This window comes from Eumetopias jubatus, unplaced genomic scaffold, assembly GCF_037043125.1.
Source record: "Eumetopias jubatus isolate StellerSeaLion01/CBP00866 unplaced genomic scaffold, mEumJub1_p1.0 scaffold_1, whole genome shotgun sequence".
In the NCBI taxonomy this organism is placed as follows: Eukaryota; Metazoa; Chordata; class Mammalia; order Carnivora; family Otariidae; genus Eumetopias; species Eumetopias jubatus.
The window spans coordinates 166,476,123-166,503,765 of NW_028274807.1; the positions used below are offsets into that span (position 1 = coordinate 166,476,123).

The 27,643-nt window shown below is 50.5% G+C and overlaps 1 protein-coding gene across 10 annotated transcripts in view; it reads left to right on the plus strand.

Moving 5' to 3' along the window:
* Positions 1–27,643, plus strand: part of ATP2B2 (ATPase plasma membrane Ca2+ transporting 2) — a 116,327-nt gene that overhangs the window by 69,206 nt on the left and 19,478 nt on the right. For all 10 annotated transcript variants that reach the window (XM_088021701.1, XM_088021697.1, XM_028101852.2 and 7 more), the window contains 6 exons: positions 728–942; positions 4,208–4,450; positions 17,121–17,362; positions 18,513–18,747; positions 27,128–27,307; positions 27,502–27,589. In XM_088021701.1, coding sequence (XP_087877827.1) covers positions 728–942; positions 4,208–4,450; positions 17,121–17,362; positions 18,513–18,747; positions 27,128–27,307; positions 27,502–27,589 — 1,203 coding nt within the window. The remainder of the gene's footprint in view (positions 1–727; positions 943–4,207; positions 4,451–17,120; positions 17,363–18,512; positions 18,748–27,127; positions 27,308–27,501; positions 27,590–27,643) is intronic.

Consider the following 27,643-nt stretch of genomic DNA (forward strand, 5'->3'; position numbering starts at 1 on the left):
TATATAATGTCCTCCAGGCCCATCCATGTGGTCGCAAATGGCAGGACTTCCTTCTTTTTTAAGGCTGAGTCATACTCCACTGTGTGTCTACAGCACGCCGTCTTTACCCATTTGTTTGTCGATGGACGTGGGTTGTTTTCTTACCTTCAGCCCATGTCACTCTCTGTCATGTCGTCCTACAGTTTTTCTACACGGCATTATCTCTACAGGGATGGTCTTGTTCATGAGCGTGTTGCTTCTTGTCTGCCTCCCCCTCTGGAGTCTCAGCTTCCCAAGAGCAGGGACTCTGTCCTCTCTAGTGCTGTGTCCCTCGCTCCTGGATTAGGAGCTATGAGGTGCCTGGGTGGACAAGTCGATAAATGGTACTGGCTGCACGTGATTGTGCGCAAGAACTATGCAGGCAGTTCAAAATAATTCCCGTGGCCTCGGCACACATTTCCTGAGCACCCACAAGGTGTCGGGCACCGTGTCAGGCGCTTTACATGCGTTCATCACATTTGATCCTTGCAAAACCACATGAAATAAGCGGGCATCCCCATTACACAGAGGAGGAGACTGAGGCTCTGTGAGGATCAAGGGCGTGCCCCAGGCCACAAAGCTAGTAAGTGGCAGAGCTGAGATGTGGGTTAGAATCTGCCTGGCCAAGTATCTGGTCTCCATCTCACTTCCCAGGGCCCCCACCCCCAGGAGAGCCCCTGAGATGGTCTCCCCCCGACCCGTGTTACAGGTCTGGTGATGTCAGCCATCACGGTCATCATCCTGGTGCTCTACTTCACCGTGGACACCTTCGTGGTCAACAAGAAGCCATGGCTACCTGAGTGCACGCCCGTCTACGTGCAGTACTTTGTCAAGTTCTTCATCATTGGCGTGACAGTGCTGGTGGTCGCTGTGCCGGAGGGGCTCCCTCTGGCCGTCACCATCTCACTGGCCTACTCGGTGAAGGTGAGAAGGAGAGGACCGGACGGAGCAGCTGGGATTGGCTGCCCCCAGCAGGGGCTCTGGGGGGGTTGCCCGTGGAGCAAGCGCTGGGGCCAGCAGTAGAGCTATGAAGAAGGAAGGGGGCACCTCAGAAGCTGGGAGAGGAGACCTATGCCAGAAGCCGGAGCTCACACACCCTCAGGGAGTCCAGGGCCTGTGGCAGCCTGGAGGGCCACATCTTGGCTACAGGAACAACCATGATTCACCCCAGCTAAGTGTTGCCTTGCAGATGCACCCCCCCACACACATTGCCAACTCTTCACATTTTTCCCAGAGAAGCCAGAAGCCTGGACTTAATATATAACTCTCTTGATTTTTAAACATTGATCATCAACTCCACATAAAAAAAATTAAGAAAAAAAAAAAACATAAAAAGCAGACCTCACCATGCAGGCCCAAACCCATCCCCATCCCACAAAATGTAAGGAAAAGTCTGTGGTCAAAGCCCCATGGAAGCTGTGATACTTCAGCAACTCACCTCAGAGGTTGTTCCCTAAAGTTGGGAAGAGATGAGCCTAAAGCCAAAAGAGATCTTATTTAAGGAAGCCCCCTCCTCTCCGGGAATGGGCTGAAAATGGAAGAGGTTTTAAAAGCAGCTTAATGAAGGGTGGTAAGCCCATGAAAGTTGACTGGACACTTGGGTCTGGCTGGGGGCAGGGAGTGTTTTTCTAGTGCTCCCCGGATGGCAGAACCCCACCGCCCCCTGCTCCCAGGCCATGGCTATCCATGGAGCCCGAACACTGGGCTGAGCATCTCAAATGGGCGCTTCAAGCTTGGCTCACATCACAGCCTCATTCTCTTCCCTTGGCCCCATGGTTTTCCCACCTCGGAGGGCAGGGCTCTGCACTCCTGGTCCCCGGGGCCCCAGTGCCAGGACGTGCCTACGAGGATGGAGGCCTGAGCATGTTTATAAACAAGGCGTTGGCTCCGAGACATTGGCAGAGCTGCCGGAGGGCATGGCAGGCATCAGTTTCCAAGCTGGAATTTGGACTGGGCTCGCCGATGTAATTTCATACAGAAAAGAGATCTCCAGGCAGGTGCCAGAAAGTGGCAGCTCTAGGTAAAAGATACGGCCCTTATCGTCTCCTTGTTTTAGGGTTCTTGAAGAAACTCCATCCCACAAACCAAAGCCCAAACAGGTCACAACACGATGCTGCTTGGGGGCCTGGGGCCCAGAGTTGGAGATTCTCATACAGCCAGGAGTGGGGACCCCCACAGCCACCCGGCCGAGCTTGGGGTGTCTTGAAAGTCACACAGAGGTAGTTGGGGGGGGGAATCATGCACAGACGTTTTTAGGCCTCTGCACCTTCTGCGGTTCGCATCTCTGGCACCTGGTGCCTTCAGCTGTCTTAGGTCGTGTTACTTATATAGTCACTTGAAAAACTGGGTACAGCCCCAACCCAGGAGAGGCAAACTCTCCTCTCTCTGAGCCTGGCATACCCACCCCATGAGCCACCATCAAAAGAACAGAGATGACACTCAGAGACACAATGTGAGCCATATGTGTGATTTTAAATTTCTTCATAGTCATGTTAAAAAAAAAAGTAAAAAGAAACAAGTGAGATTAATTTTAGTAATATAATTTACTTTACCTATTATGTCCAAATTATTAGCAATCCAACATGTAATCAATATACAAATCACTAGTGAGATATCTTACGTTGCTTTTTTCATAATAAGTCTTCAAATCCCAACACATATTTTTACACGTACAGCACATTTCACATCAGACCAGCCACATTTCCAGTGCTCAGTAGCCACCTGTATATTCTTAAGCCCAACACTTGAACTATCTTCCAAGAGTACAGATGGGCAGGGGCCCGATGGAATGATCCAGGCTGTGAAGTTATACAGAGCCGGGCTCCAGTCTCAGCTTTAACCCTCATTAGGTGTGTGATCCTGGTCAAATCACTTGGCCATGGCTTTTCCATTTGCCAGCATGGAGGACCACAATCCTCAAAGGTTTCACAGGCCTCTTGTAACATCAGACAAGAAAATAAGCGTGGAAGAACTTTGCAAACCATAAAGTGTGTTGCTATTGCTCATCCATTCAACATAGATGAAGTGTTACTCTTATCACAGGTTATAATAAGAGAAGACTGCAATAGCATATGATTCTACCAATAGTCATTCCTTAGTGACATGAACTGCTATTAAAATTATTCTAATTGCACTCTTTTTTCACCCTTTTTATAAAGAGTTATGATGAGCAAGAATAAAGGAAATCAGATTCTCAGGAACAGACTAGAACCATGTCTGACTCAGCCTCTAGCAACTTTTCATGTCCCTCCTTGCCAGATGGGGTCATTGTGTCAGCAGGGCCTGCCTTCAGAGTGGCAGTTCCTTGAGAATTACTTCATTTGCTGAGTTGCTTGAGAACCTCGAAGAAGCTAGGAGTGGAGCTGGAAAGACAGAGAGGAGGGCGAATGCCAGAAAATTCATAATGATATGTATGGTAGGATTTCATTCTTGTTATAAATTTAGAAAGAAAAGATGTCAATACATAAGCTGTATCCATTCTGGGTGATGGCATTATGGTGGATTTGTTTTCTTTTTTGTGTATATTGAAAAGAAATTTGTGATTTTTATTACATGAGGTATAATATGTATTCAATGCAGGAAAAATCGAATCTGTAGATTTTTTTTAAAGAAGGCAATAAAAATCCCCTGTAATTCTACCACCCAGAAATAATAACACTAATATTTCGACATTTTTCCAGATACTGCCCTATGTCTATAAACACATATATATCTATCCTAAATTTATTTCTTTTTGGTGGAACCAAAAATGACAATGAAAACCAGGCACCAGCAAAAGATTTGGGGGAAAAAAAATGCTTAGCCAAATAAAGGATGGTTACTTCTGTTGGGTTGTAAGAGAAAAATATTTGAGGTCATTATAAAGGACTCAACATTAATTTATCACCCTTTTCCCAATTTTTTCCATAAGGAATACAGATTACTTCTGTATTCCAAATTAATAAAGTCAATTAATCAAATCTTTTAAGTGGTTCAAATAAGGAAAGCGAAGGAAAAACCTACATACACATTGAGCCCCAGTGTCCAAGGCCACGGCCACCCATGCCCTTTGCACCTGCAGAAAAACAAGGGGCAGACTGCAGAAGCTCTGCCCCATTCTCTGCGTGCTTCCCCAGTGCCCCCACCCCGCACCCTGGCCCCCCCGACTCCCTCTCCTCACTGTCACCCTCTCACCTGCCTCTGCCCCCAGAAAATGATGAAAGACAACAACCTGGTCCGTCACCTGGATGCCTGTGAGACCATGGGCAATGCCACCGCCATCTGCTCAGACAAGACAGGCACACTGACCACCAATCGCATGACAGTCGTGCAGGCCTACGTTGGCGACGTCCACTACAAGGAGATCCCTGATCCCAGCTCCATTAATGCCAAGACCATGGAGCTGCTCGTCAACGCCATTGCCATCAACAGCGCCTACACCACCAAGATTCTGGTGAGTGGAGCGGCCTCTGCTGGAGGGAGCGAGGTCCGCAGGGTGACTCGCAGGTACCAGGCAGAGTGAGCGATGTGATTCCTGTTTTTGAATCCTGCTGATGTATTTTGGGGTGGTCGTATAGTAAGCAACTTCTTGCTTTTTTGATTTAGCAATGATGTTTATATGACCAAAAAAAAGTCTTAATTGTGTTTCTTAGATCCTGTCATTGTTCCCCTTATGAAAACAAAACAAAACAAAGCAAAGCACTTTTTATTAGTTGGCTTTTGCTCCATAACTAACTACCATAGTCCCCCTTATCTGCACTTTCAGTTACGTGCAGTCAACCTCCATCCCGTAGCTGCTGACCCTCCCTCTGACATACCATCAGAAGGTCGAGGGCAGCCTAGTGCTGTGGCATGCACTGTATCATTCCCCTTCATCTCATCACGTAGGCATCTTATCATCTCACATCGGCATGAGAAGAAGGGTGAGGACAGTACAATAAGACACTTAGAGAGTAACCACATTCACATAACTTTTACTACAGTATATTGCAATAATTGTTCTATTTTATTATCAGTTATTAATCAGTTGTTAATCTCTTACTGTGCCTAGTTTATAAATTAAACTTTATCACGGATATGCGTGTCTAGGAAAAAAACATAGCATACATGGGGTTTGGTACGATCCACAGCTTTGGGCATCCCCTGGGGGTCTTGGAACATATCTCCCGAGAATAAGCAGGGACTACTGTACTCCAAAACTTAGGGGCTCAAAACCAAACTGTGTATTTACAATTCTGTGGGGTGGCCATTCGGGCTGGGCTCAACGTGGTGGCTCTTCTGCTCTCAGTGGGACTCCCTCTCGCATCTGTGTCTGTGGTGGTTCAGGAGGACAGCTCCGCTGATCTCAGCAGCACCGGAGGCTGGTCTGGGATGGCCTCAGCTGGGATGGTTTGTTTTGGCTCTGTGTGGCCCCAGCTTTTCCAGCAGGCTAGTTTGGGCTTGTTCACATTGTCATCTTGCTGCATCTTATTGGTCAACGCAAGCCAAGAGGCCTGTGCAGATTCAAGGAATGGGGAGCTAGACTCTATCTCTTGACGGGAGGAACTGCAAGATCACATTGCAAAGGGCCTGGATTCAGAGAGGGAACAAATGGTGGCCATTTTCAGAAAGGATCTACCACCCGATGACGTTGTTGTTGTTAGTAATAGTAGCAGTATCACGAGTTCTGATAAGAAAAATTCTCGGGGGCACCTGGGTGGCTCAGATGGTTAAGCGTCTGCCTTCGGCTCAGGTCATGATCCCAGGGTCCTGGGATCGAGTCCCGCATCGGGCTCCCTGCTCCTTGGGAGCCTGCTTCTCCCTCTGCTTCTCTCTCTCTCTCTCCCTCTGTCTCTCATGAATAAATAAATAAAATCTTAAAAAAAAAAGAAAAAAGAAAAATCCTCACATTCCTATCTCAGCTTAGCTGCATAGACTCATCATGCTGTAATCCCTTTTTGGTTTAGAAGCAGAGAAGGCCTTTTTGTAATTAACCAACATTTGGATGAAGAGAAACAGGGAATTGTCTGTCCAGAGGTCAGTCGGCAGCCAGATGTAGGGCATTCCTGTAGTGGGAGCATCTGGGTGAGCGGCTGGGCTTTTTTGCTTACCTCCCAAGTGCGCCCTAGCCCTGACCTCTCCCTTCCGCCCGGGAGCCAGCTCACAGCATCATGGTCAGGCTGGGCTGTGGGCACCGCCGGCAGCTTTATCCAAATGGGGAGGAGAGTGTGACTCAGCAGCTAGGGGCTGAGGGCTGGTGGGAGAAGGGGGAGAAGGCAGCTTCTGCCTCCAGACACTGGGGCTGTAAGATCTGCACTATCCAGGGCCAAGCAGCCCCCTGCATCACCCCAGAGCTACAGGCTACGGGAGGCCCACAGAGGAGAGGGAAAGTAGGTCGGGAGAATGTGGGCACAGGGGTGATCCAGAACCCAGGGGGGCGGGGGTGATGCCAGAAATGACGATGTTTTGTCGTCTTCCCACCTCACCCCCACCCCTGCCCAATTTGGGAATCAAGGGAGATCAGCAATATTTTACTCTGTTCCCCAGGCCTTCCTAAAATAACGGGGATGCTGTTAATGATCTTGTCCTGCAGATGTGGGAGAGAGGGGGATCAGGGCAATTCCCAGAGCAGGATTTGGGCAATGGGGCGGCCGCGGGGGCACAGCCCTGTGGGGTGGGCTTGGATTGAGATGTAACTTATATAACCACAGTAAAAAAGCAGTTCTGGGGTCTGCCTGGAGGGCCGAGGGGCCATCTCAGTTAGGCACTGTTGCGTAGCACTGGCAGCAAAGCTAAAATCTCATTTCCAGATGTTGGTTGGTTCCACGTGGCTTGAAGGACAGGGGTCAGTCAGTCTACCTGGGGAGGTTTAGCTGCTGAGACTGGAGAAAGGTCAGGGACCCAGGAATTGGGATCCTTGGTTTGTAATCAGGCTAAGACACTTACCTCTCGGGCGCCGGTGTCCCCTGATGGTGCCTGGAACCCTAGCATCCCAGGACTCCTGTGCGTCTTCTTTCTGGATCTTTCCTGAAAGCCCCCTGGCCACATGGCTCTCCTTGGTGGGGGCTGATGGTCATCGGTACAGAGGGATAGCAGAGGTCCCTGGTATGACAAGGTAGTTGTTAAAGCTCATCCTTTGGAGCCAGGCAGCCTGGGTTCAAATCCTTCTCTAGCTATATGAATTCAAACAAGTTACTTAACCTCTCTGTGCCTCAGTTTCCTGAGAAAATGATAGGATTATTGTGAGGATGAAATGAGTTAGTAAGTGAAAAATGCCTGGCTCGTATTCAGCACTGTGTATGGTTAGTGTTGTCATTATTCAGCAGTAAAATCACCCTTTGTAAGGGGATTCCGTCTGTAGCAATGCAGAGGCTAACAATAAATCGCAGAAGCACGAGGGCTATAGAGGAAAAGGGTCTTACCCAAAGCCATACAGCCAACTAGTGGCAAAGCCAACTTATAGATACTCCAAAGCCAGCTGTTGAGTAGGGTGTCCAGACCGGGCTTTTGGTCACTGAAACCAGTCCTACAGCGTCTTTAGCATAAGGTGGTCTCTCAGGAAGGAAGGCCTGGGGTCCAGAGAGTCAGATTCACAGCCAGGGCCTGCCAGCCATATAGGGCAAAGGGCCTCTGAGGGACTGTCCTTCCAGGCCCAGAGGACTCCTGAGAAGAGTCAGGGGCTGCTTAGTCCAGAGTAGAAGTCCAGCCACCCTCCAAGCCAAGCTAGGAAATCTAGACTGTAGGACTTCCTAAAGCACAGAAGGCAGGTAAATGCAGGCAGTGTCCTCCCCACAAGCCCTGTCCATCAGCTTTGATCAGGAAATGAGTCCGGCCTAGGAAAATCAGACCTTGGACAGGGCTGTATTTCCTCCTCCGTGAGACCACTGACTCTCCCATGTCTTCTTATTGTCTGACAACGTGGGCTCTTTGAGAGGGAGAAACACACTTGAGTCATCTCTGTTCCCCCAGGCATAGCTCTTGGGAAGTACTGGTTGGGTGGGTGAGGTAAGTGAATTGATTGGTGAATAGATGCATAGATAGATAATCAATGAGATGAGGAGTAGGTAGGGAGACAGATGGATGGATGGGTGGGTGATGGATGGGTAGATGGATGGATGAGTGGATGGTTGAATGGATGAGTGGATGAATATATGGGCAGTGGATGGGTGAATATGAATTAATAAGATGCTCAGGACAGACTGTCCCTCTTGTGGCAGCAGGAGGTAAGAGTTGGCCCCATCTCTGTCCCAGGGCCAATACCAGTGCTCTGTCGGTTCTTCCAGCATATTGAGCTGATCTCTTCTGCAGCTACCCCCAGCTCTCTAGTCTACATTCATCCAGAGACCTCCCAGTTAGACAGCACCTTTCATTCTTAAAAGACAAAACAAAACAAAACACCAACCTACTTGAGTATTTGCAAGGGTAGTTTGTGTGGGTGTCATCTACATGGATTCACAGGTCTTAGAGACCCCCTGGTCCAGCCCCCTCACTTTACTCTGAGGCCTGAAAATAGGAAGGGACTTGTCTCAGGTCACCCCATGGGCTACTGAAGCTGGAATCCAGATGTCCTGACACCCAGTCCAAGAAGCAATGAGGTTTGGCTCTGAAGTCCAACAAACCAAGGTTCAAACCTCATCTCCAGCACTTAACCACCTGTGTGACCCTGAACAAGCTACTTGACCCCTTTGAGCTTCCATTTCCCAGTCTGCAAATCTGTAAAGTGAATATATAATTAACCCTAATTGCTAACATTCCCTTAGGCTCAATGCTAAGCACTTACCCCCATACACCCCTTGTACAACGACCCCATGAAGTAGGTGATATCACATCTCTAATTCATAGATCAGACCCCAAAGCTGGGAGAAGTGAAAAACCACTCTCGGAGTTCCAGAGCAGATAAGAGGCTGAGCCAGGATTAGAACCCAGGTCCGTCCAACCCAGAGCCCATGCAGCTCACCACCCCTTCCTGCGCAACACATAAAGATGCACCTTTGCCTGGAGGCAGCTTCAGGGCTACTGTGAAGGTCAGATGAGAAAATACGTATGTCCCAGCGCGGTTCCTGACATGTAGCAAGCACTCAGGCCATGGTAGTTATTACTCTTGTAACTTCTTTTATTATTCCTGAGTCTTATTCTCTGTAGTTTATTTTGCCAGTCACTGTCTTGCCTAACCCTCCACATCCCTTCCAGGGAATCAAGGCAAATATGACCATTCCCATCTTGCAGCTAAAAACACTGAGCTGCAGAAACATCAAGTAAGCTGCCCAGGATTGTTCCTGACCGCCAAGTGGCAGATTTGGACCCAGAGAATTCTAGAGGAGTTTACCAAGCGGGCAAGGGCATTCCAGGCAGGGGCACAGTACTGCCAAGGCCCGGAGACCTGAAGATGTGTGGCTTATACGGATGATCTGTGGCCTGAGTATTTCTCTGGGGCTGGAATGATGAGAGTCAAGACTGGGGGTGTGGAGGGACAGCTAGGTGGCATCCAATGAGCCCTTAAAAGGATTCTGCTCATGGTGCTCAGATAAAGCACCCCAGGCAGGAGTGGAGGGTGGTGTGAGGCTGAGGCTGCTGGCAGGGAGGCCAGGAAAAGTGGCCCAGGAGGGCCCTCCAGAGGGCCAGCCTCAACCCCATGCCCCATCACTCCTGAGGAGGCAAAGCTTTCTTCTTTCCCGTCTTATTTCGAATCATTAGGAACTAAACTTGCCCTCTGAGAGAAGCTATGTGAATCACCCTTGAGTCAGAAATTGCTCCCCTGCCTCAGAAATCGTGGCACACCCTCAGATTTCTTTTGTTATCTCCGACCCTTTGAACATCAGGACTTCTGCTGGCTTCTTCCCATCGCCCTGCTCCTTCTCAGAACCACAGCTGTGCTTTAAGACGGAAATACTTCCTTCCTCACTTGTGAGGCCTTGTGCTTTCTTGGGAAAACATTCTCCTTTTCCAACTGTGTATGTTCTGAGTGCTAAAACCACCCAAGCAGACCTTAATTTTGTATTTTATGAGACCTCTTTCAAAGTAGGTTGACACCACAGTTAACGTTTGAATTATTAAGCCGAGGATGGGGACTTGTGGAGCGGAATTGTTGGAAGTTTGTGGCGTATTTCTGAACACATAAACTGTCTAGAGAAAAACAAATCTCCCTGGAGCCTCCAAAGGTCACTGGGGTCAAATCTGAAGTGGTTCAGGAGGAAAGAGCAAAAAGGGGTTTCCTGGCAGGATGGTCTTCCTGAATAAATCAGCCACACTTGACCTAATTAGAAACCCCAGGTCCTCAGCATACCCCATTCCTAAGCTGAGGTGGCCATGATGCCGCCTTACCCCAGGGGGCCCCAGTAACCCTCAAAGGCAGGAAGGAGCTGCTTAATTGTATTTCCCATGCCTTAGAACTTGGGTATTTAGAGAGGGACTCCACGAAGCAGAGAGCCAACCTTGAACTCAGATCTCCTGGCTCCAAACCCAGGGCTCCATTGAATATTCCAATGAGCCTCTAAGTCCCCAAGTCAAGCCACACTCTGAGAGTAGGCTCTGGCCAAGCCAGGGATGCCAAAAGGTGCCGAAGATTCTGGAGGGTACTTTACAGGGTGCTAAGATGGGGAAGGGAGGTGGGCTGTGGTTCTGGTATGTGAAATGGCAGGGGCCTGTGTGTTGAATTCAACAGCTGTTTTAGTTGTTTTTGTTTGTTTTGTTTTTGCAAACACCATCTCTGGGAGAAGAGTTTAAAGCAAATAGTCCCAAATGGGGAATTTGGATTTTTAACAGAGCTGTTAATCTCTACATCACACCCTGCATGTATGCATGCACACACACACACCACACATACACACATACCACACCATGCACACCACACACATACATGGCACACACCACACACACACACCATGACATACACACACGCATCTGTATACACACACACACAGCACACACATACAATTGCATACACATACCATAGAACTGCATTCACTCACCATACACAAACACACACCACACACACATACACACACACAACTGCATATATACACACACCACACACATACAACTGCACACACCACACACACATACACACACACAACTGCATATATACACACACCACACACATACAACTGCACACACCACACACACACACACACACACACACACAGAGCTACACTCACACATACACCACATACATTCAACCGCACACACACCACACATACAATTACACACACCACATACATACACTGCACTCACACACCGCACTCACACACCGCACTCACACATCACACACACACACCACACACATACAATTGCATATACACACCATACACATACAACTGCACTCACACACCAAACACACACACCACACACCATATGAAATTGGACACACTACGCACACACACACCACACACATACAACTGCACAAACACACACACACACACACACTGTGCACTGCTGAGCCTGGGGAGGTCCCAAGGAGTCTGCTTTCCAGGAGTGTGTCTCCCCAGGGGGTCTCAGCCTGTCCTGTCTTTGTCCTGGACACTCACACGGACCTGCCTTCCCCGCCTCTGGGGAAGATCCCATGGCTCTGCTACCTCATGTTCCTCAGGAGGCCTAGCACTGAGAAGCTCCTGGGGAGGCAGGCCTTTAGAAGAGAATTCTGGAGGCCTCTGGCCTCCCATGGGCTGTACCCTACACATACAAGCACAGAATTATTCATTTATTCATTCCACAGATATTCATTGGTTACCCCATAGTGGGAGACAAAGATAAGCAAAACAGACACATCTCCCCACACCCTTGGACTCTAAATTGATCATCAGCCAGTTCCCTAGTTAACCAGAGATCTCCAGTGCTAGTGGAGACAGGCAGGGCTATGGGGAGAGCACATGCTATAGGCTCAAAGCCGAGAACACTGGGGTCAAATCCTAGCTGGGCCGCTGACTAGCAATGTGACCTCGCCTCTCTGGACCTCCCTGTACACAGCTGTGAAGTGGGAATATTCATCGCTGGCTTCCCAGGGAGCTGTGGGGGTAGAACCAGACCATACGTGTGACAAGCCCAGTAAAGGACGGGGCAGAGTTGACATTCAAACATGGCCGCCGCTGCTGCTGTTGAGCTGGCTGGTGGTTCATCCGGGCACTGGGGAGGCGCTCCACCAGTGCCTGCCCTTGAGGGGTGAGGAGCAGCAGGCTAGGCCACCGGAGACAGCCACTCAGCAGAAAGTTGTTTTCTACGCACTCCTAGAAGCATCATCATATGGCAGGTGCTACAGTTTACCATGCTACGTTGCTGGGTTCTTTGGGGGGACTTTTTGGAGGTTTTTTAGTGATGAAATACCTGTAACATCAAATGAATCATCTGAACTGTTTTCAAGTGGCGTTAAGTACATTCACGTTGTGCGACCATCCCAACCATCCATCCCAGAACTTTCCATCTTTCCCAAACTGAAACTCTGTCCCATCAAACACTAGCTCCCCATTCCCCCCACCACCAGCCCCTGGTGCCCACCATTCTACTTTCTTTTTCTATGAATCTGACTCCTCTAGGTACATAATACAGGTGGACATTATACAGTGTCTGTCCTTTTGTGACTGGCTCATTTCACTTATACTGCCCTCAGTTTTATCCATGTTGTCACATGTGTTAGACTTTCCTTCCATTTTAAGGCTGGATCATACTCCCCTGTATGTGTAGACCACACTTTATGTATCCATTCATTTGCCAACGGACACGTGCATTGCCCCTACCTCTTGGCTTTTGCGAGTAGTGCTGCCATGAACATGGATATACAAGTATCTTTTTAAGTTCCTGCTTCCAATTCTTTTGGGTATATACCCAGAAGTGGAATGCTGGATTATATGGTAATTCCATGTTTAATCTGTTGAGGAACCACCATCCTGTTTTCCACGGTGGCTGTACAATGTCACCTTCCCACCAGCAGCGCACACGGCTGCGGTTTCTTCACACCCTCACCAACACTTGTTTTCTGCTTGGTTTTCTTATAGTAGCCATCCTAATGAGTGTGAGGTGGTTCAGGCTAGTTGCGCTTTTTTTTTTACGTAGGCTGCCCACCCAGCATGCAGCCCAATGTGGGCCTTGAACTCATGACCCTGAGAGCAAGATCTGAGCTGAGATCAAGAGTTGGATGCTTAACTGACTGAGCCACCCAGGCACTCCTAGCTGCACTTTTTTTCATCTCATTTTTGCAGGTGTTATTTATAACTTGTAGCTCTTCTAGTCATTATTCCTTGCTCTTGGCTCTATTCACCCCCCAGCACCCCAAACAGGAACATGAATTATGCCTGGTGACTGCATCCAGCATTCCCAAAGGGCTCAGTACCACACAGGGAAATGTGCTGGATGAAGCTTCCAGGCGGCACTGGGAGCCAGGGGGCTTGGGGACAGCCCCAGGGCTGCCCCTCTGCAGGTCTGTGACCATGAGCAAGTCACTCCCCTCCCGGGCCTGCTTCCTGTCCGTTAAAACTGAAACAATACCAACGTCTTAACTCCTTTACAGAATCGGAGCCCTAGAGATAAAAAGGTTCTTGGAAAGTCTACAGCAATAGCAAAACCTCTGGGTTTGTCAAGATCTAAAAAAAAAAAAAAAAAAAAATCAAAAGAGGAAAGGGGTGGGCCCCTGCTTCTTAGTAATACACTTAGGCGTTCTCGGAGCTCAAGTTCATGGAAACAAATTGAATTACGTAGGAGGCAGCTCTGCCATTTGCAACCATGGATTGTTTGAAATCCTTTTAGAGGAAAATTAAAATATTTCACAGAGGGTAATAAAATGCCGGGTATTTTGAAGGCATAACGGCTCAGCTCTCTTGGGCTAATAAGTAACTAGGCATTTTTATTTAAGTCCTCCGGGTTGTCATTTTCTTTCATTAGTGGAGACGGGAGAAAAACTGTTGTGAAAAAGACATAAAATTCTGGAAGTCACCAGAAGGTTAATTATAAAAATACAGAAAAAATTAAAAGTAAGAGGGATGCCTAGGTGCCTCAGTCGGTTGAGCGTCCTACTCTTGATTTTGGCTCAAGGTCATGATCTTGGGGTCGTGGGACGAAGCCCCACGACTCAGTGCTCAGCAGGGAGTCTGCGTAGGAGTCTCCCTTTCCCACTCCCTCTGCCCCTCCCCCCACTTGCACGTGCTCTCTTTCTCTCTCAAATAAATAAATCTTTTTAAAAAATTAAAGTAAATAAATAAAATGTACAATTTTTAAAATCACAACATTACACCATACTACAGAGACAAAGGGAAAGTGCTTCGAATTTATTTTCGCAAACATCAGAAATGGGAAGCTGTGCCAAAGTCTCCTTTGCTTCCAAACCCAGTCCCACCAAAGAGCTCAGGAGTGGCGAGCCTTCTAAGGCCCCTGGTGCCAGAGACATAGTTCTGCATGGCGTGGGAGCAGGGAGGGTGTCCTGAGCCTTGTTCCTGCCCAGGGCCCTCAGCTGCCACTGAGACACCACACCTCTGCTTCATTGCACCATCCCTCACCACAATCCGCTTGACGAAAAGGGTTGAAAAGTGCCGTTTTTTCTCTCAGCTAGAGGTCATCTGCTCTAGTCTCTCCATTTTATAGACAGAGAAACAGAGGACACAGGCTTAAGGTTCTGTCCTTCCTATGAATTATCAGTGCCAGTGACCCCACAGAGCTGGGATCAGCTCCCTGGGCCTGAGCCCTAACTGTGAAAGGGGGAGTGAGCCAGGGCCATGTCCAGTCGCTGTCCTGTCCCCCACACAGCTGGTCCGTGCCAGCATCTTCCAGACCCCCCTTTCTGCCTGTCCAGGAAGTCCTTTTGAGCAGCAGGATGGGGGCTGAGGGTGAGGATGCAGAGTTCCTGGTCAAGGATGGTCTGAGACCCACAAAAAGCCACTAATGCCAGGGGTGGGTGGGGATGGAACAGGCAGGTTCGTAGGTAGATATTCCTCTTCTAAATCTCTCTAGGGTTTGGGTTTATCTGCGGTGGCTTTTACCATCCCCAATGCCACCTCCACCCAAGACGCTGCATAAAAGTAATTTTATGCAAGAAGCATATGCACGCGTGTGGGGGTACAGGTGGGACGTGAGTTATCGGAACCTCCCACAGCCTCTGGCTAATCCCACAATTAGCCCATGTGGAGGCCTCTTGTTCTTACCTATTAACCTGCGCCTCCCCCACCACTCTGGTCTGCATGGAACCATCCAGCCAACAATTAGTAAGTGCCTACTGTGTGCTGGGCTCTGTGCTGGTCCTGAGAACGTAGCAAGGAAAAGAATACAAGAACTCCTTTACTCAGTGGGAGACAGACCCATGAAGCAATTTTCAAAAACACGGAGATATTTGAGCTGGCCCTTCAAAAATCAAGGAGGAGTTTGCCTGGCAGGAAAGAGGGGAGGAACAGCAGAGCAAAGGCACAGAGGCATGAAACCGGTCATGTTCAGGCAGCCACGCGATGAAGTGAGAGTTGCTGGGGGAGAGGTGGCCAATGATTTTGCCAAGCCCCCAGGGTGGAGGCTTTCATGCAGCCCCGCACCTGGCAGAGGGCCAGCACTTAGCCAGTGCTGAAGAATGTATGCTAAATCAGTGAGTGGAGAGAAGGAAAAGAGGAAAGGAAATGGCGGCTTAGTTATAGAATGGCATCGATAGAGCAGGGGAAAAAAGAACAAACTAGCTAGAATAAACACAAGTGATTCTCAAAATGTAGTTACACGAATAAACAAGTTTTCGAAGAATGTGTACAGTCTTACATGAAGTTTTCAACGTGCAAAGCAGCACTGCACATACATGCATACAGACATAAGGTTAAGCTACGTGTAACTGAGCATGTTGACTTACAATAGCAGTTTCATTTGGCTGAACCTAAATTGAACTCACAAGGGACAGTGCATCCCTAGCATGGAATACTACTCGGCACGGAAAAGGGACAAGCTCCTGACACACACAACAACTTGCCTGGACCTCGAGGAGAAGATGTTGAGTAAGAAGAATGCAGTCTTCAAAGGTTTCACATACCGTATGATTCCATGTATATAACAAGCTCGAAATGACAAAATTATGAAGATAGAGAACAGATTAATGGGGGCCAGGGCCAGGGAGGGAGTGGGAAGGGAGGTGACTGCCGCTTTGAAAAGGGTGGCACAGGGATTGGATCCTTGTCATGAACTGTTGCATATCTTCACAGTGGTGGTCACAGGAATCCACACACAAAGCACTGCATAGAACTAAACACATACACACGAGTGCATATAAAACTGGTGAAATCTGAGTAAGGTGGGTTCGATTGCCTCAGTGTCCGTATCTTGGCTGCGATGTACTGTAGTCACACAGGTGAGCACTAGGGGAACCTGGTCTGCACTGGGAGTCAGGGGGCTTGGGGACAGCCCCAGGGCTGCCCCTCTGCAGGTCTGTGACCATGAGCAAGTCACACAGGTGAGCACTAGGGGAACCTGGATGAAGGGTGTGTGCCATCTCTCTGTACTATTTCTTATTGCATGTCAGTCTAGAATTAGCTCAAAATAAAAATTTAAAACACCCACAGGGTAGGGGCTCCTGGATAACTCAGTCAGTTAAGCATCCGACTCTTGGTTTCAGCTCAGGTCATGATCTCAGGGTCTTGAGATCGAGCTCCACGATGGGCTCCTCACTGGGCGTGGAGCCTGCTTAAGATTCTTTCTCTCCCTTTCTCTCTGCCCCTCACCCCTGTTCTCTTGCTTTCACTCTCTCTAAAGTAAAAAAATGATAACAAGTAAATCTTTAAAAATCAAAAAAAAAACACACACATAGGGTAATAATTCATGCCACTTTTAAGACAGAGTTTCTTTCTGGGACAAGGGTGGATTCTGCAGACAGGGAGGGACACACAGGGGGACTCACCCTTATCTGTCATGTTTTCCTTCTCAAGGAAGAAAAATCTAAAGCAAATAGGGCGTAATGCTCAGGCTCTACAAAGCTGAATGGAGAGTACATAAGTGTTTCTTTTCTTATTCTCTATCCGGCTTGTAGGTTTGAAAGAGTTCATAGTTTTTAAAAAGCTGATCTTGCTTAACTCCTTTCATCCAGAGCCAGGATTGGGTCTGGGATGGAGAGGGCTGAGGGTGCAGGTGGTGGGAAAAGGGGACAGCCCGGCCCCGGGGCCTCAGAGGCTACCCCCTGTGAGCCGCCCTGGCCTCTCTCCCCACAGCCCCCAGAGAAGGAGGGTGCCTTGCCTCGGCAAGTGGGCAACAAGACGGAGTGCGGCCTGCTGGGCTTCGTGCTGGACCTGAAGCAGGACTACGAGCCTGTGCGCAGCCAGATGCCAGAGGAGAAACTGTACAAGGTGTACACCTTCAACTCCGTGCGCAAGTCCATGAGCACAGTCATCAAGCTGCCTGACGAGAGCTTCCGCATGTACAGCAAGGGCGCTTCTGAGATCGTGCTCAAGAAGTAAGCTGCGCGTGGGAGGTGGGAGGGGAGGAGGGGGGCGGGGAGCCGGGGACCACCAAGTCGTGCAGTGCAGGCTGTCCTGCAGACTGGGCTGGAGGGTCATCTGGCACCCAGAGGTGCAGGGGAGGCCCTGCCCAACGTTCCACAGCAGGACCACCTCCAGGTGCTTTCTCCACTATTTCCTCTTAAAACTTTCTACAGAGAGCCCTCCCTTCCTCCTCCCTACATCACTGAATCACCAGGACGTTCCACCCAGTGTCACTGTTAAATCTCCCTTATTTCACTTCCCTTAGCACGGTGATGGTTGACCATAGTGATGTTCGTTATTAGCCAGTCTACTCTGGCTCCAGGTGCCAGAGATAAGCCTGGAGATCTAAGTAAGTCATTCCCGGCCTCTGAACCTCAGTTTCCCCACTCATACCTTGATGGGATTGGTCTAGCCCAGTGGTTCTCAACTCTGGCTACATATTGGAATCACCCCAGGGAACTTTTAAAAAACCACTGATAGAGGGCACCTGGGTGGCTCGGACACTTAAGCGTCCGACTCTTGATTTCAGCTCAGGTCATGATCTCAGGGTGGTAAGATCGAGCCCTGTGTTGGGCTCTGCACTGGGCGTGGAGCCTGTTGAAGAGAGAGGTTCTCTCTCTGTCTGCCCCTCCCCCCCAAAAAAATAATACAAATAAATTGGAACCTTTGGGGTAGGGCTCACACATAAATTGGAACCTTTGGGTATTTATTTATTCGGTGTTCCCCCCAAGCCATTCTAATGTGCAAGCAAGGTCCAGAACCACTAGCCTGGGTTTTATGACCTTTGAAAACCATTTTAGCTGTGGAACTGTTTTTTCAGATGAAATCTTGTGAATATAAGACAGATCAAACTAGATGTGCTCTTGCTGAATGGACTGGGGCAGATACTGCAAGAAGGCTGCCTGATTTCTTTTTGGCTGGTCCTGATTTCATCCCTGCCTGGGGCCCAGGGGCCTGGACCAGCCCTGAAGCATTATGGGAGACGAACTGGGCAGACACTGGATGACCAACCATGGCCAGCTGGGCATCACTGGGGAGGGGGAGGTGAGTGCGAGCTGGCCAGAGGGAGGATCCTTGGGCCCTTGGCTGGACTTTACCCATCTCCCTCCCATCCGCCCCCAGGTGCTGCAAAATCCTCAACGGGGCAGGGGAGCCCCGCGTCTTCCGGCCCCGCGACCGGGACGAGATGGTGAAGAAGGTGATCGAGCCCATGGCCTGCGATGGGCTCCGAACCATCTGTGTGGCCTACCGCGACTTCCCCAGCAGCCCTGAGCCCGACTGGGACAATGAGAATGACATCCTCAATGACCTAACCTGCATCTGCGTGGTGGGCATTGAGGACCCCGTGCGGCCCGAGGTAAGCCCCCTACCAGCAGGCTTGGAGAGGCTGGGAGTCCGGTCTGCTGGCAAGCTAGCTTAAGTTGCCTCACCTCTCTGAGCCTCAGTTTCCCTGTAGCATCTACGAGGTTTTCTCTTTACCTACTCCTAAACGCTCAAACTCATAAGACCAGCGTAGGCCACGCTTGGCATCAGTCTGCTCAGGACATCGGGCAGCCTGACAGCAGGCATTGCTTTGCCATGGGAGCAGCCCTAGAGCCATCCACTCAAGCATCCAGAAACCTCCCCGTGTTCCCAAGGGACAAGCATGGGGGCTGCCCTGCCTTAGAAGCCTCTTGCCCCACAGGAGCCAGGATCTCCTATAACATATCCATAGGCCTAGGTTCCAGGGTCCCCGTAAAGGAGAGACCCAGAAACTAAGGTCACCGGTATTCAGGAAAACCCCCAGTGTGATGTCACATCAGCAGGTAGAGATCTGTCCTTTCAGATCCAGTTTCCCAATCAGTTTACCCTAGCAGGCTTGCACAGTGACGCAGCCTATAGTCTCGCTTTGTCAGGTCTCCAGGGGCACAGAGCTAGAAAGTTAGCCAAAGGTCAGACTCTCAGGCAGAAGAGAAGAGGGATGACAGCACCCCGACCCGGAAGGACCAAGAAAGGTGATGTAGTAAATGCACCTAATGGAGTGCTCAGTTCACACAGGTCTTCAGTCTCCTTTAGCTGCGTCTGCATCCAGCAGGAAGACAGAATTCAGTGCTGGGGATTGGCAGGGTTGGGGGAGAATGGACATGGGTGCTCAGTCAGACTGCCCAGGCTGGAGAGGCTGTAGGAAGAAGAGAGGGCTGCCTTGAATCTCCAAAACATTGCTGTGGGCAGGCAGAGTGAGTCCTCACCCTGGGGAGCCCCAGAGGGCAGAGCCCAGGAGAGGCCGGCCTCCACGTCATCGGAGGACTAACCCAGCTGCTGGGCCCACGGCTGATGCCCAGGCCGGCAGGGACTGGGCCCACGTTGGCCCCGGCCATGGAATTTGGTGATGGGGCCTCTCAGGACCGCCTTCCTCTACCGGAAGAAACTTCATTGTTCCCCACCTGCCCTGACACCATTCCCTAGGGGCCGCTTGCTGTTCCCTGCTCCTCATGGAGCCTCCATTTCCCCTTTTTTCCAGTGAAAAGGGATGGACAGGGTGTTTTCCAAATTCCCAGCCCTGGTATTCTAAGAGTCTGTGTTCCAAAGACGAAGTGAGACTAGAATGTCACGGACATGGACTTTCACGTTTTAGCAGCAAGGAGAAGCATCGTCAGGAGTGTGAGCTCAGGCATCAGACAGACCTGGGATCCTGAGTCCCAGCATTACTGGCTGTGTGACCCTGGGCCAGTTACATAACCTTCTGAGCCTCTGTTTCCTCATCTGTAGACTGGGGATAATAATAGTATTCTCCACTCACACACACCCCAGGATACTATGAGGTATCATGTGCATGACAGATCGTGCATATACAAGGAACAGGCAGTGTCAGACAGGAGGTAAGTGGCCCTTAAATGTGGCTCCCCTTCCTCTGTGCCCCTCCCCAATAGATTCATAACTCTGGATCCAGTGACACGTAACAGCCCCTAACACACAGCCTGGCCTATGGAAGGTGCTCATTTAAGTGTGGAATGAATGAATGAGAATGAATGGGACTTGAACACCAATCTTCCAGTACTATGCCTGGTACTCATCTCTCACACCTCCAGAGGCCCCCACAGGCCTCCTCACTCCCACCCAGAGCCTAAAGCAGCCAAGGCAATTTGTCCCCAGGTGCTTGGCCCTGGAGCCATATGTGTTTTCCTGCAGACTGTGTCTCCCCCTGGATGGACAGGCCATTTATCAGTCTCCCCATGGGATGCCTGCTCATTACCAGCCGCTAATGGGCTCAGCCTTCCCATGACAGTTTATCTCCTTACAGTCTCCACATAGCAGATGAGGCCAGCCTGCGGCTCATTCCCAGAGCTCCTAGCCTATCACTCTTATGCCTCAGAAGTATCCCCGAGGTGGGGTGGGAAGCAGCATCAGACACATACTTTTTCTGGTCATGACCTGTGCTAATAACAAATGTATTTTATACCATGACTCAGTAAGCACATACACGTAACCAAAATAAGGATGTCACAAAGTAATGTGATGCGCTTGTATTTTCTATTTTCTTCTATCTCTTGCTTTTTTTTTTTAATGCTAGTCACCACCCGCTAAACTGATTTGACAATCCACTAAAGGGGCATGACTGCAGGATTGAGCACTGCTGACCGAGACCAAGTGCTTCCCCACGGCCCCAGTGTGCAGGTGAAAACACTGAGGCCAAGCAGGGACAGTGATGTTCCCCAAGTCTCGCTGTAAGTGGCTGAGCAAATCCAGATTAGAACAGGTTTTCCACCTTCCTGCCCCAGGCCCTGCTCCTGGGTGCCACAGAAATGAAAGGGCAAGTGGTTCTAAGTCAGGAGGGTGAAGAGAGGGAGGACAGGGCCTGGGAAGGCCTTAGCTGGGTCCCTGGCATGTTCCACTAACAGCATGATTATCCAGAGAAGCTGGCTTCAGGCAAAGACTCCCAGCAGGGCTGGGAGCACTTTCATCCTGGAGGGCCCTACATTGGAGAAAGGGGGCCTGGATCCAAGCCCCAACTCTGCCACTCACAAGCCACTTCCCCTCTCTGTGCCTTGGTCTTCTGATCTGTAAAATGGAAGCTTGGCCCAGATGCCCCTCAGGTCCCTGCCAAGCTCCAACATTCTGAGCTGGCCGATGGGAAAGCTTTCCCTGACTTTCTTTGCTTCCGTCAAGTGAGCGCATCCTTGATGGTGACCTCCTCTCTCCCCTGGGCTCTCCCCCAGGATGTAGATTTTTGATGTTGTAAGCCGTGTTGGGGAGCAGGGACTTACTAGGGTGACAAAGCAGGGTCAAGGGACACGGGTTCTCACCCCACTCCTGACACTCCCTCACAGAGAGACTTCAGGTGCATCTCTTCCCTGGGTCTACGTTTCCCCATCCGAATAATGAAGAGTTGGACATTCCCAAGTGAGGGACACCAGCAGGGTTGCTGGTGACACTGCTTGAAAGTATAAAAGCTCTGACCTGTTTTAAAGATTTTATTTATGTATTTGACAGAGAGAGACACAGCGAGAGCAGGAACACAAGCAGGGGGAGTGGGAGAGGGAGACGCAGGCTCCCTGCCGAGCAGGGAGCCCGATGCGGGGCTTGATCCCAACACCCTGGGATCATGACCCGAGCCGAAGGCAGACGCTTAACAACTGAGCCACCCAGGCGCCCAAAGCTCTGACGTGTTGATTCAGGATGTCCCAGTAGGGTGGGGATGGCTTTTGATTTATTTGGGTTTTAGGCTGGGGGATTTATACACAGGGAGCCAAATTCCAATGGTCCAATAACACCGACAAGATGAAGTAGCCTCCCATGCCACCCCCAGGCCTCTGGTTCCCGCCTCACAGGCAGCCACCATCACCAGCTTCTTGGGTGACCTTAGGGGAGTGTCTATGCCTATGGTTTTGGGCAGGCTCTCCCAGGCAACCCTGAGGCTGGCCGGAGCAGAAGCCTCAGCCTGGGCCACCTCTAGGGTCCTACAAACATTTTCAGATTCCTTTTGCAACTGCCACTGGAACACAAACTACCTCCCTCAGTTTTCCCATCTGTCAAGGGGACAAATCACGTTGTCTTCCTCCCATGAGAAGAGAGAAGACGGAACAGATCAAAACAGGCTTGCCAATCACCCCCCAGACACATATAAGATGCTACCTCGGGTATGGGTACATTTTCCGACACTGATTGAAGCCACTGTGGATAAAGCCATGAGAAGAGCAGCAGTCTGGGATTTGCAGGGTTATCCGGGGGTGTTTAGAGCCCTTGGAGTCACAGACAACGGGTGTCACCAGAAACAACAGATGTTTAAAAGCCTTTATTTAATGAAAACAGGAAGCGCCCATTTTCTGGCTATTTTTCCTCTGTGAGAAAACTCTTGGATAATTTTAGCAAAAGAAGGAATTTTTTTTTTAATTTTACAGCTATTTTGTCTATGTGGAAAGTATATTTCAACCAGATCGGTGCCTCTGTGGCTTGAGTCTTAATCATCTCTGGATCCTCAGTGCCCAGAGCAGTTGGATGTTCAGTAGCTGTTTGTCAAACGAATGAACGAGTGAGCAATACAAGGAAATGCAGAGTGCAGTTTAAGGAAGCACCCCATTGGGTTGGAGGAATCCAGAATGGCTTTATGAGTAGAGGGCATTTCACCTGAAAGAGGAGGAGACTCCCAGATTACAGGAGAGAGGGTATTCTAGGCAGAGGGAACAGCGCAGGCAAATGCAGATGGGTGAGGGTCTAGTGAATATCCCTGTTGGATTTATGAGAGAAATGGGTAGGAGGGGAGCCTGGAGCTAAATTGTGAAGGGTTGGCATGTCCGCATCCAAATCCATTCACCAGGCTTTGAGGGACTTAAGCAGAGAGATGTTTCATGATGACCCATGTGCCCTGTGCCTGGCCCCTGGATGGGTCCTGAGCAGTTGGCGGTCCCTGCCTTCCGGAGCCCACAGCCTAATGAAATGTCCAGTGAAAGGGGAGGAGTAAGCAGAACCATAGCACATGCGAGTGTAAAGCCAGACTGAAGTACAACAAAGACGTCCAGTTACAGGGCCCACTGCCCAGAAAAGTGGCCGAGGAGGCTCTCGGATGTGTCCAGGTCCATCTGGAATCCCCCCACAGGTAGGTCACAGGCCTCTAAGGTACCTAACTCAGGAATCATGGTGGTGGGCCCACACCATCCCACCACCCCAAACAAACGGCTGCCCCTCCCTGTCCCCAGACGACAGCTGTGCCCCACCCCCCACTGCATCTGCCTCTGTACCCTCAACATCCCTCCCCATCTCCGGGAGCAGAAAGAACAAGCACAGAAGACCATGGTCAGGTGCATTGCCAGGCACCCTGTCCCCCACCACCAGCATCTATTGTCCCTGTGCTTGGTACCCTTTGCCCCCATCACAGCGTCGCCCAGCCTCGCTGAGGGGTACAGACTATCATCCCCACTTTATAGGTGAGGAAGCCAACACTCAGGTGGATCCCGAGGGCAAAGCCCAACCCAACCTTTTGGCCCCTGAGCCCTCTCCCCCAAGGGCAGAGAAGCCTCCACCACAAAGAGGAAAGTGTGGGGGCCAGAAAAATTAGCTGCCTCCTTTTTCTCCCCAAGCCAGCTTGTTTTGGGGAACCCCAGAGGGTGGGGATTCCAAACAGGCAGATTTCGGCTCCCTGAGACAGCCTTGAAAGTGTTAAGTCTTTCTAAAACACGGTGCTAGATACCTTGTCCCCAGTTCAGAACTTACCATGGCCCCCAGGCCTGGTACCAAGCCCCTGATTCCAGCACCTTCTGACCTCAGGCCCTTCTCCAGCTTCATGGCCACTGGCTCCTGCCTCACATCCTCCTCAGCCTCAGCTCCTCCAGATCACCTGTCACACTCTTTCTACAGCACCCTTCCCAACTTCTCTGCCAGTGCATCTCATGGGACAATTCTCTGTGGCCCAGGCCACAGTGAAGTGGTCATCTGTGTAGCCCCAGCCTGGGCACAGTGCCAGGTGCCAGAGCCTCAGTTAGTGTTGGCTGAATAAAAGCAGCTCAAACATCCCCTTCTCCAGGAAGCTTTCCCAGATTTCTCCTCTCCATCTACTTCCTTCTGAAGGAATGGCACCTTCCTCTGTGCTCCCAGAGCCCTTTGTACAGAGATCTTTACCAAAGCCCCTGCCTCCTACAAGAGTACCAGTCAGACCGAGAGCACCTGCTCTCATCTGAAAGAAGAATGATTATGTGAAAGGGTATGGTAGACTTGTTCCACTGTGGAGTGGTCAGCCTTGGAGGGAGTGAGCACCCCATCATCAGAAGCCTGCAAGCAGAGGCTGGCTGGCCATCTGTGGGATGCCTAGCCGGAGATCTGGGCACGAGCAGAGTCAGAGAGTCATGACCTGAAGCCCCTTCCAACTCCAAGACCCCAGGCATCTTGAATCAAATATAACCTGAATTATTCCTTTGAAAGCAGGAGCCAGATAAGGTGTAGGTACCCTAAAGAGCAGTGGTTCTTTCCTTTCCCCTGGAACAGGAGATAGCAGGGGGCTACCATCCGGGTTACAGCCATGGGGAGGACATCGATAAATTATGTAAGCAGGATGTTTGGACATTCCACATCCCCGCTCCCTCTGGCTCTGTACAAAGAGGTCACGTTCGCCTGGGTGAGCCGCCGCTGTGGCACGAGGCAGAGGCCTTGCTCACGTGGCCCCCAAGCCCTGAGGGGCACGAGAAGCCTCGTCCCTGGGCCCTGGAAATGTACCCAGAGGAGACCTGTGGTCAGCCTACCCTGCTCCAGCCCTGGGGATGAGGAGATCCCTACCTGTCACCACAGAGCTGGTCTCTAATACCATTCTGGGAGCTGGAGGGGCCTCCTGACCTTGGCCTCTTCCCAGCATTTGTTCCTTGCTCTGCCACAAGATGACGGTGCTCAGGAGTCTTGATTTTCTCTACAAGCAGCGGGGGGAGCCCCTGAAGGAGAGTGATACCCAGGCGGAACTTTAGGCAGGTCGCTGGTGGTCAGGTAGGAGAACGATGGAAGAGGGGCAAGGCCGGAGGCAGGGAGATTGAGGAGGGGCTGGGCAGTGACCCCAGCTTGGAACGTGGTGCTCTGTGCTGAAGGAACAACAGGTGCTGTGGATGGGGGAGGACAGAGGCTAAAGATTTTCAAGCTCAATCCTTGTTTTTAAAATTCCTAAGGGCAGGAAGGGGACCAGTGGGCAGGAGCTGTCCACAGTCAGGTTTTGAACCAATGTTCTAATTCTTCATATGAGTTTGTTGGGGCCGCCATAACAAAGTAGCACAGATTGGGGGCCCCCAGCAACAGAACTGGACTGCCTCACAGTTCTGGAGGCTGGAAGTCCAAGATCTTGGTGTTGGCAGGGTTGGTTTCTTCTGGGGGCTGTGAGAGAGAATCTGCTTCAGATCTTCTCCCCACCCCCAGCGCCCACCCCTCCGCAAGGTCATGGGGGTTTGCTGGGAATCTTCAACGTTCCTTGACTTGTGGCAGCAACACCCAGTCTCTGCCTTCCTCTTCACGTGACATTCTCCCTGATTGCGTGTCTGGGTCCAAATTTCCCCTCTTCATAAAAACCCCAGTCACATTGGTCAAGGGCCACCCTACCGACCTCAACTTGATTACCTCTATAAACACCCTATCTCCCAGTAAGGTCACATTCACAGGCAGTGGGGGTTAAGACTTAAATGTATTTGGGCGGGTGGGGGGGTGAGATGGCCACAGTTCAGCCCATAACAGTCTGCAGACCCTCTCAGCAGGGGCTTGGCGGAGTGGGAATGGGGCTGAGCTCCCCAGGCACTATGATATGCAAGAGGAGTGGGAGTCAGACTCTGCCTCTCCAAGCCTGAGATTCTAAAGTGCTTTGGTCCTCTGGTACAACTAGATTTTCTGCCCTTCATATGTCCTCTTCAACTCAAAGACGTTTTGCAGCAAATAGCAAATAATACCTTATTATTTTATCATTGGTCACTGCCCATGGGTCAGAATCCCTTGTTCAGTTGATCTGGGTTGTGTGTAAAGGCCTGCAGCAGCTCTAGGCTGGTTTCTGCATCCTGATTGCTGGGCAAATAAATCCACAGCTCTGCATTGGAGCGGGGGCGGGGGGCGGGGGGGTTGGTGCTTACCCCCTTCTGACTGGCTGGGTCTACTCTGGCCTGGTTGGCCCAGACATCAGTCTGTCATTACATCAGGGAGGGCAAGAGGCAGTCTTTACTGTCTCGTGGCAATGTCCTATTTTACATGAAGTATAATCATTTGTATTTATTCTAAGCCAGTGTCACATTCTGCAAATGAAATCCTCCCAAATGCAGTGTCCTGCCAACCCCCACAAAAAAAAAAAAAAACCTGAAAATACGTGAGCATATTTACCATTGAGTTTGTAGGAATTGTGCATGTGGATAAAGCAGGGACACATTCCTCTGCAAGTGTAGAGTGTTCTACCCCTGCCTGGGGTGTTATTGAGGTCTTTCTCAAAGTCCTTGCCCAGATCAGGATAACCAGTGGTTTCATCTTAGAAGGGACCATCACAGTGTTAGGTGGTAGCTGCCTGGGACTCTGCTGAGAATTCTGAGGCCACATCAGGGTTTAATCATCAGATTCTGTGATCGATTAATAATGCCTGCCATGGGCACAGGAATGAAGGATATGGTCTACATGCCATATGTGCTATCAGTATCTCATGGTCATCCAAGCCCCTTCCACTGGCGCTGCCCGTGAACAGGGCTCACTTTGGAATCCATAAGGGCGGTGAGGGCCTGCCCCAGGGGCACTCAAACCCATTGCCCCTGCCCTCCCGCCAGGTCCCAGAAGCCATCCGCAAGTGCCAGCGGGCAGGCATCACCGTCCGCATGGTCACTGGTGACAATATCAACACGGCCCGGGCCATCGCCATCAAGTGTGGCATCATCCATCCTGGGGAGGACTTTCTGTGCCTGGAGGGCAAGGAGTTCAACCGGAGGATCCGCAACGAGAAGGGGGAGGTACGTGCCCAGCACAAGGAATCTTCAGGGGGATAAGCTGGGGGTGGGGGGGGAGGGTCCTGGGAGGCATGGGGGCCACATGACTGTACAGAGACCAGTAGTGTGCCACTCAGAGCCCAGTGATTTGGGGTGAGTCCCCTCCCTTCTCCAAGCCTCAGTTTCTCTCTCTGACCCCCTCCCCCATCCCTCTCCAGATTGAACAGGAGCGAATTGACAAGATCTGGCCAAAGCTCCGGGTGCTGGCTCGCTCCTCCCCCACGGATAAGCATACCCTCGTCAAAGGTAAGACTTGGGGGGCAGTTCTGAGGCTAGGATCTCCTCCTCTCCTGGTGCCCG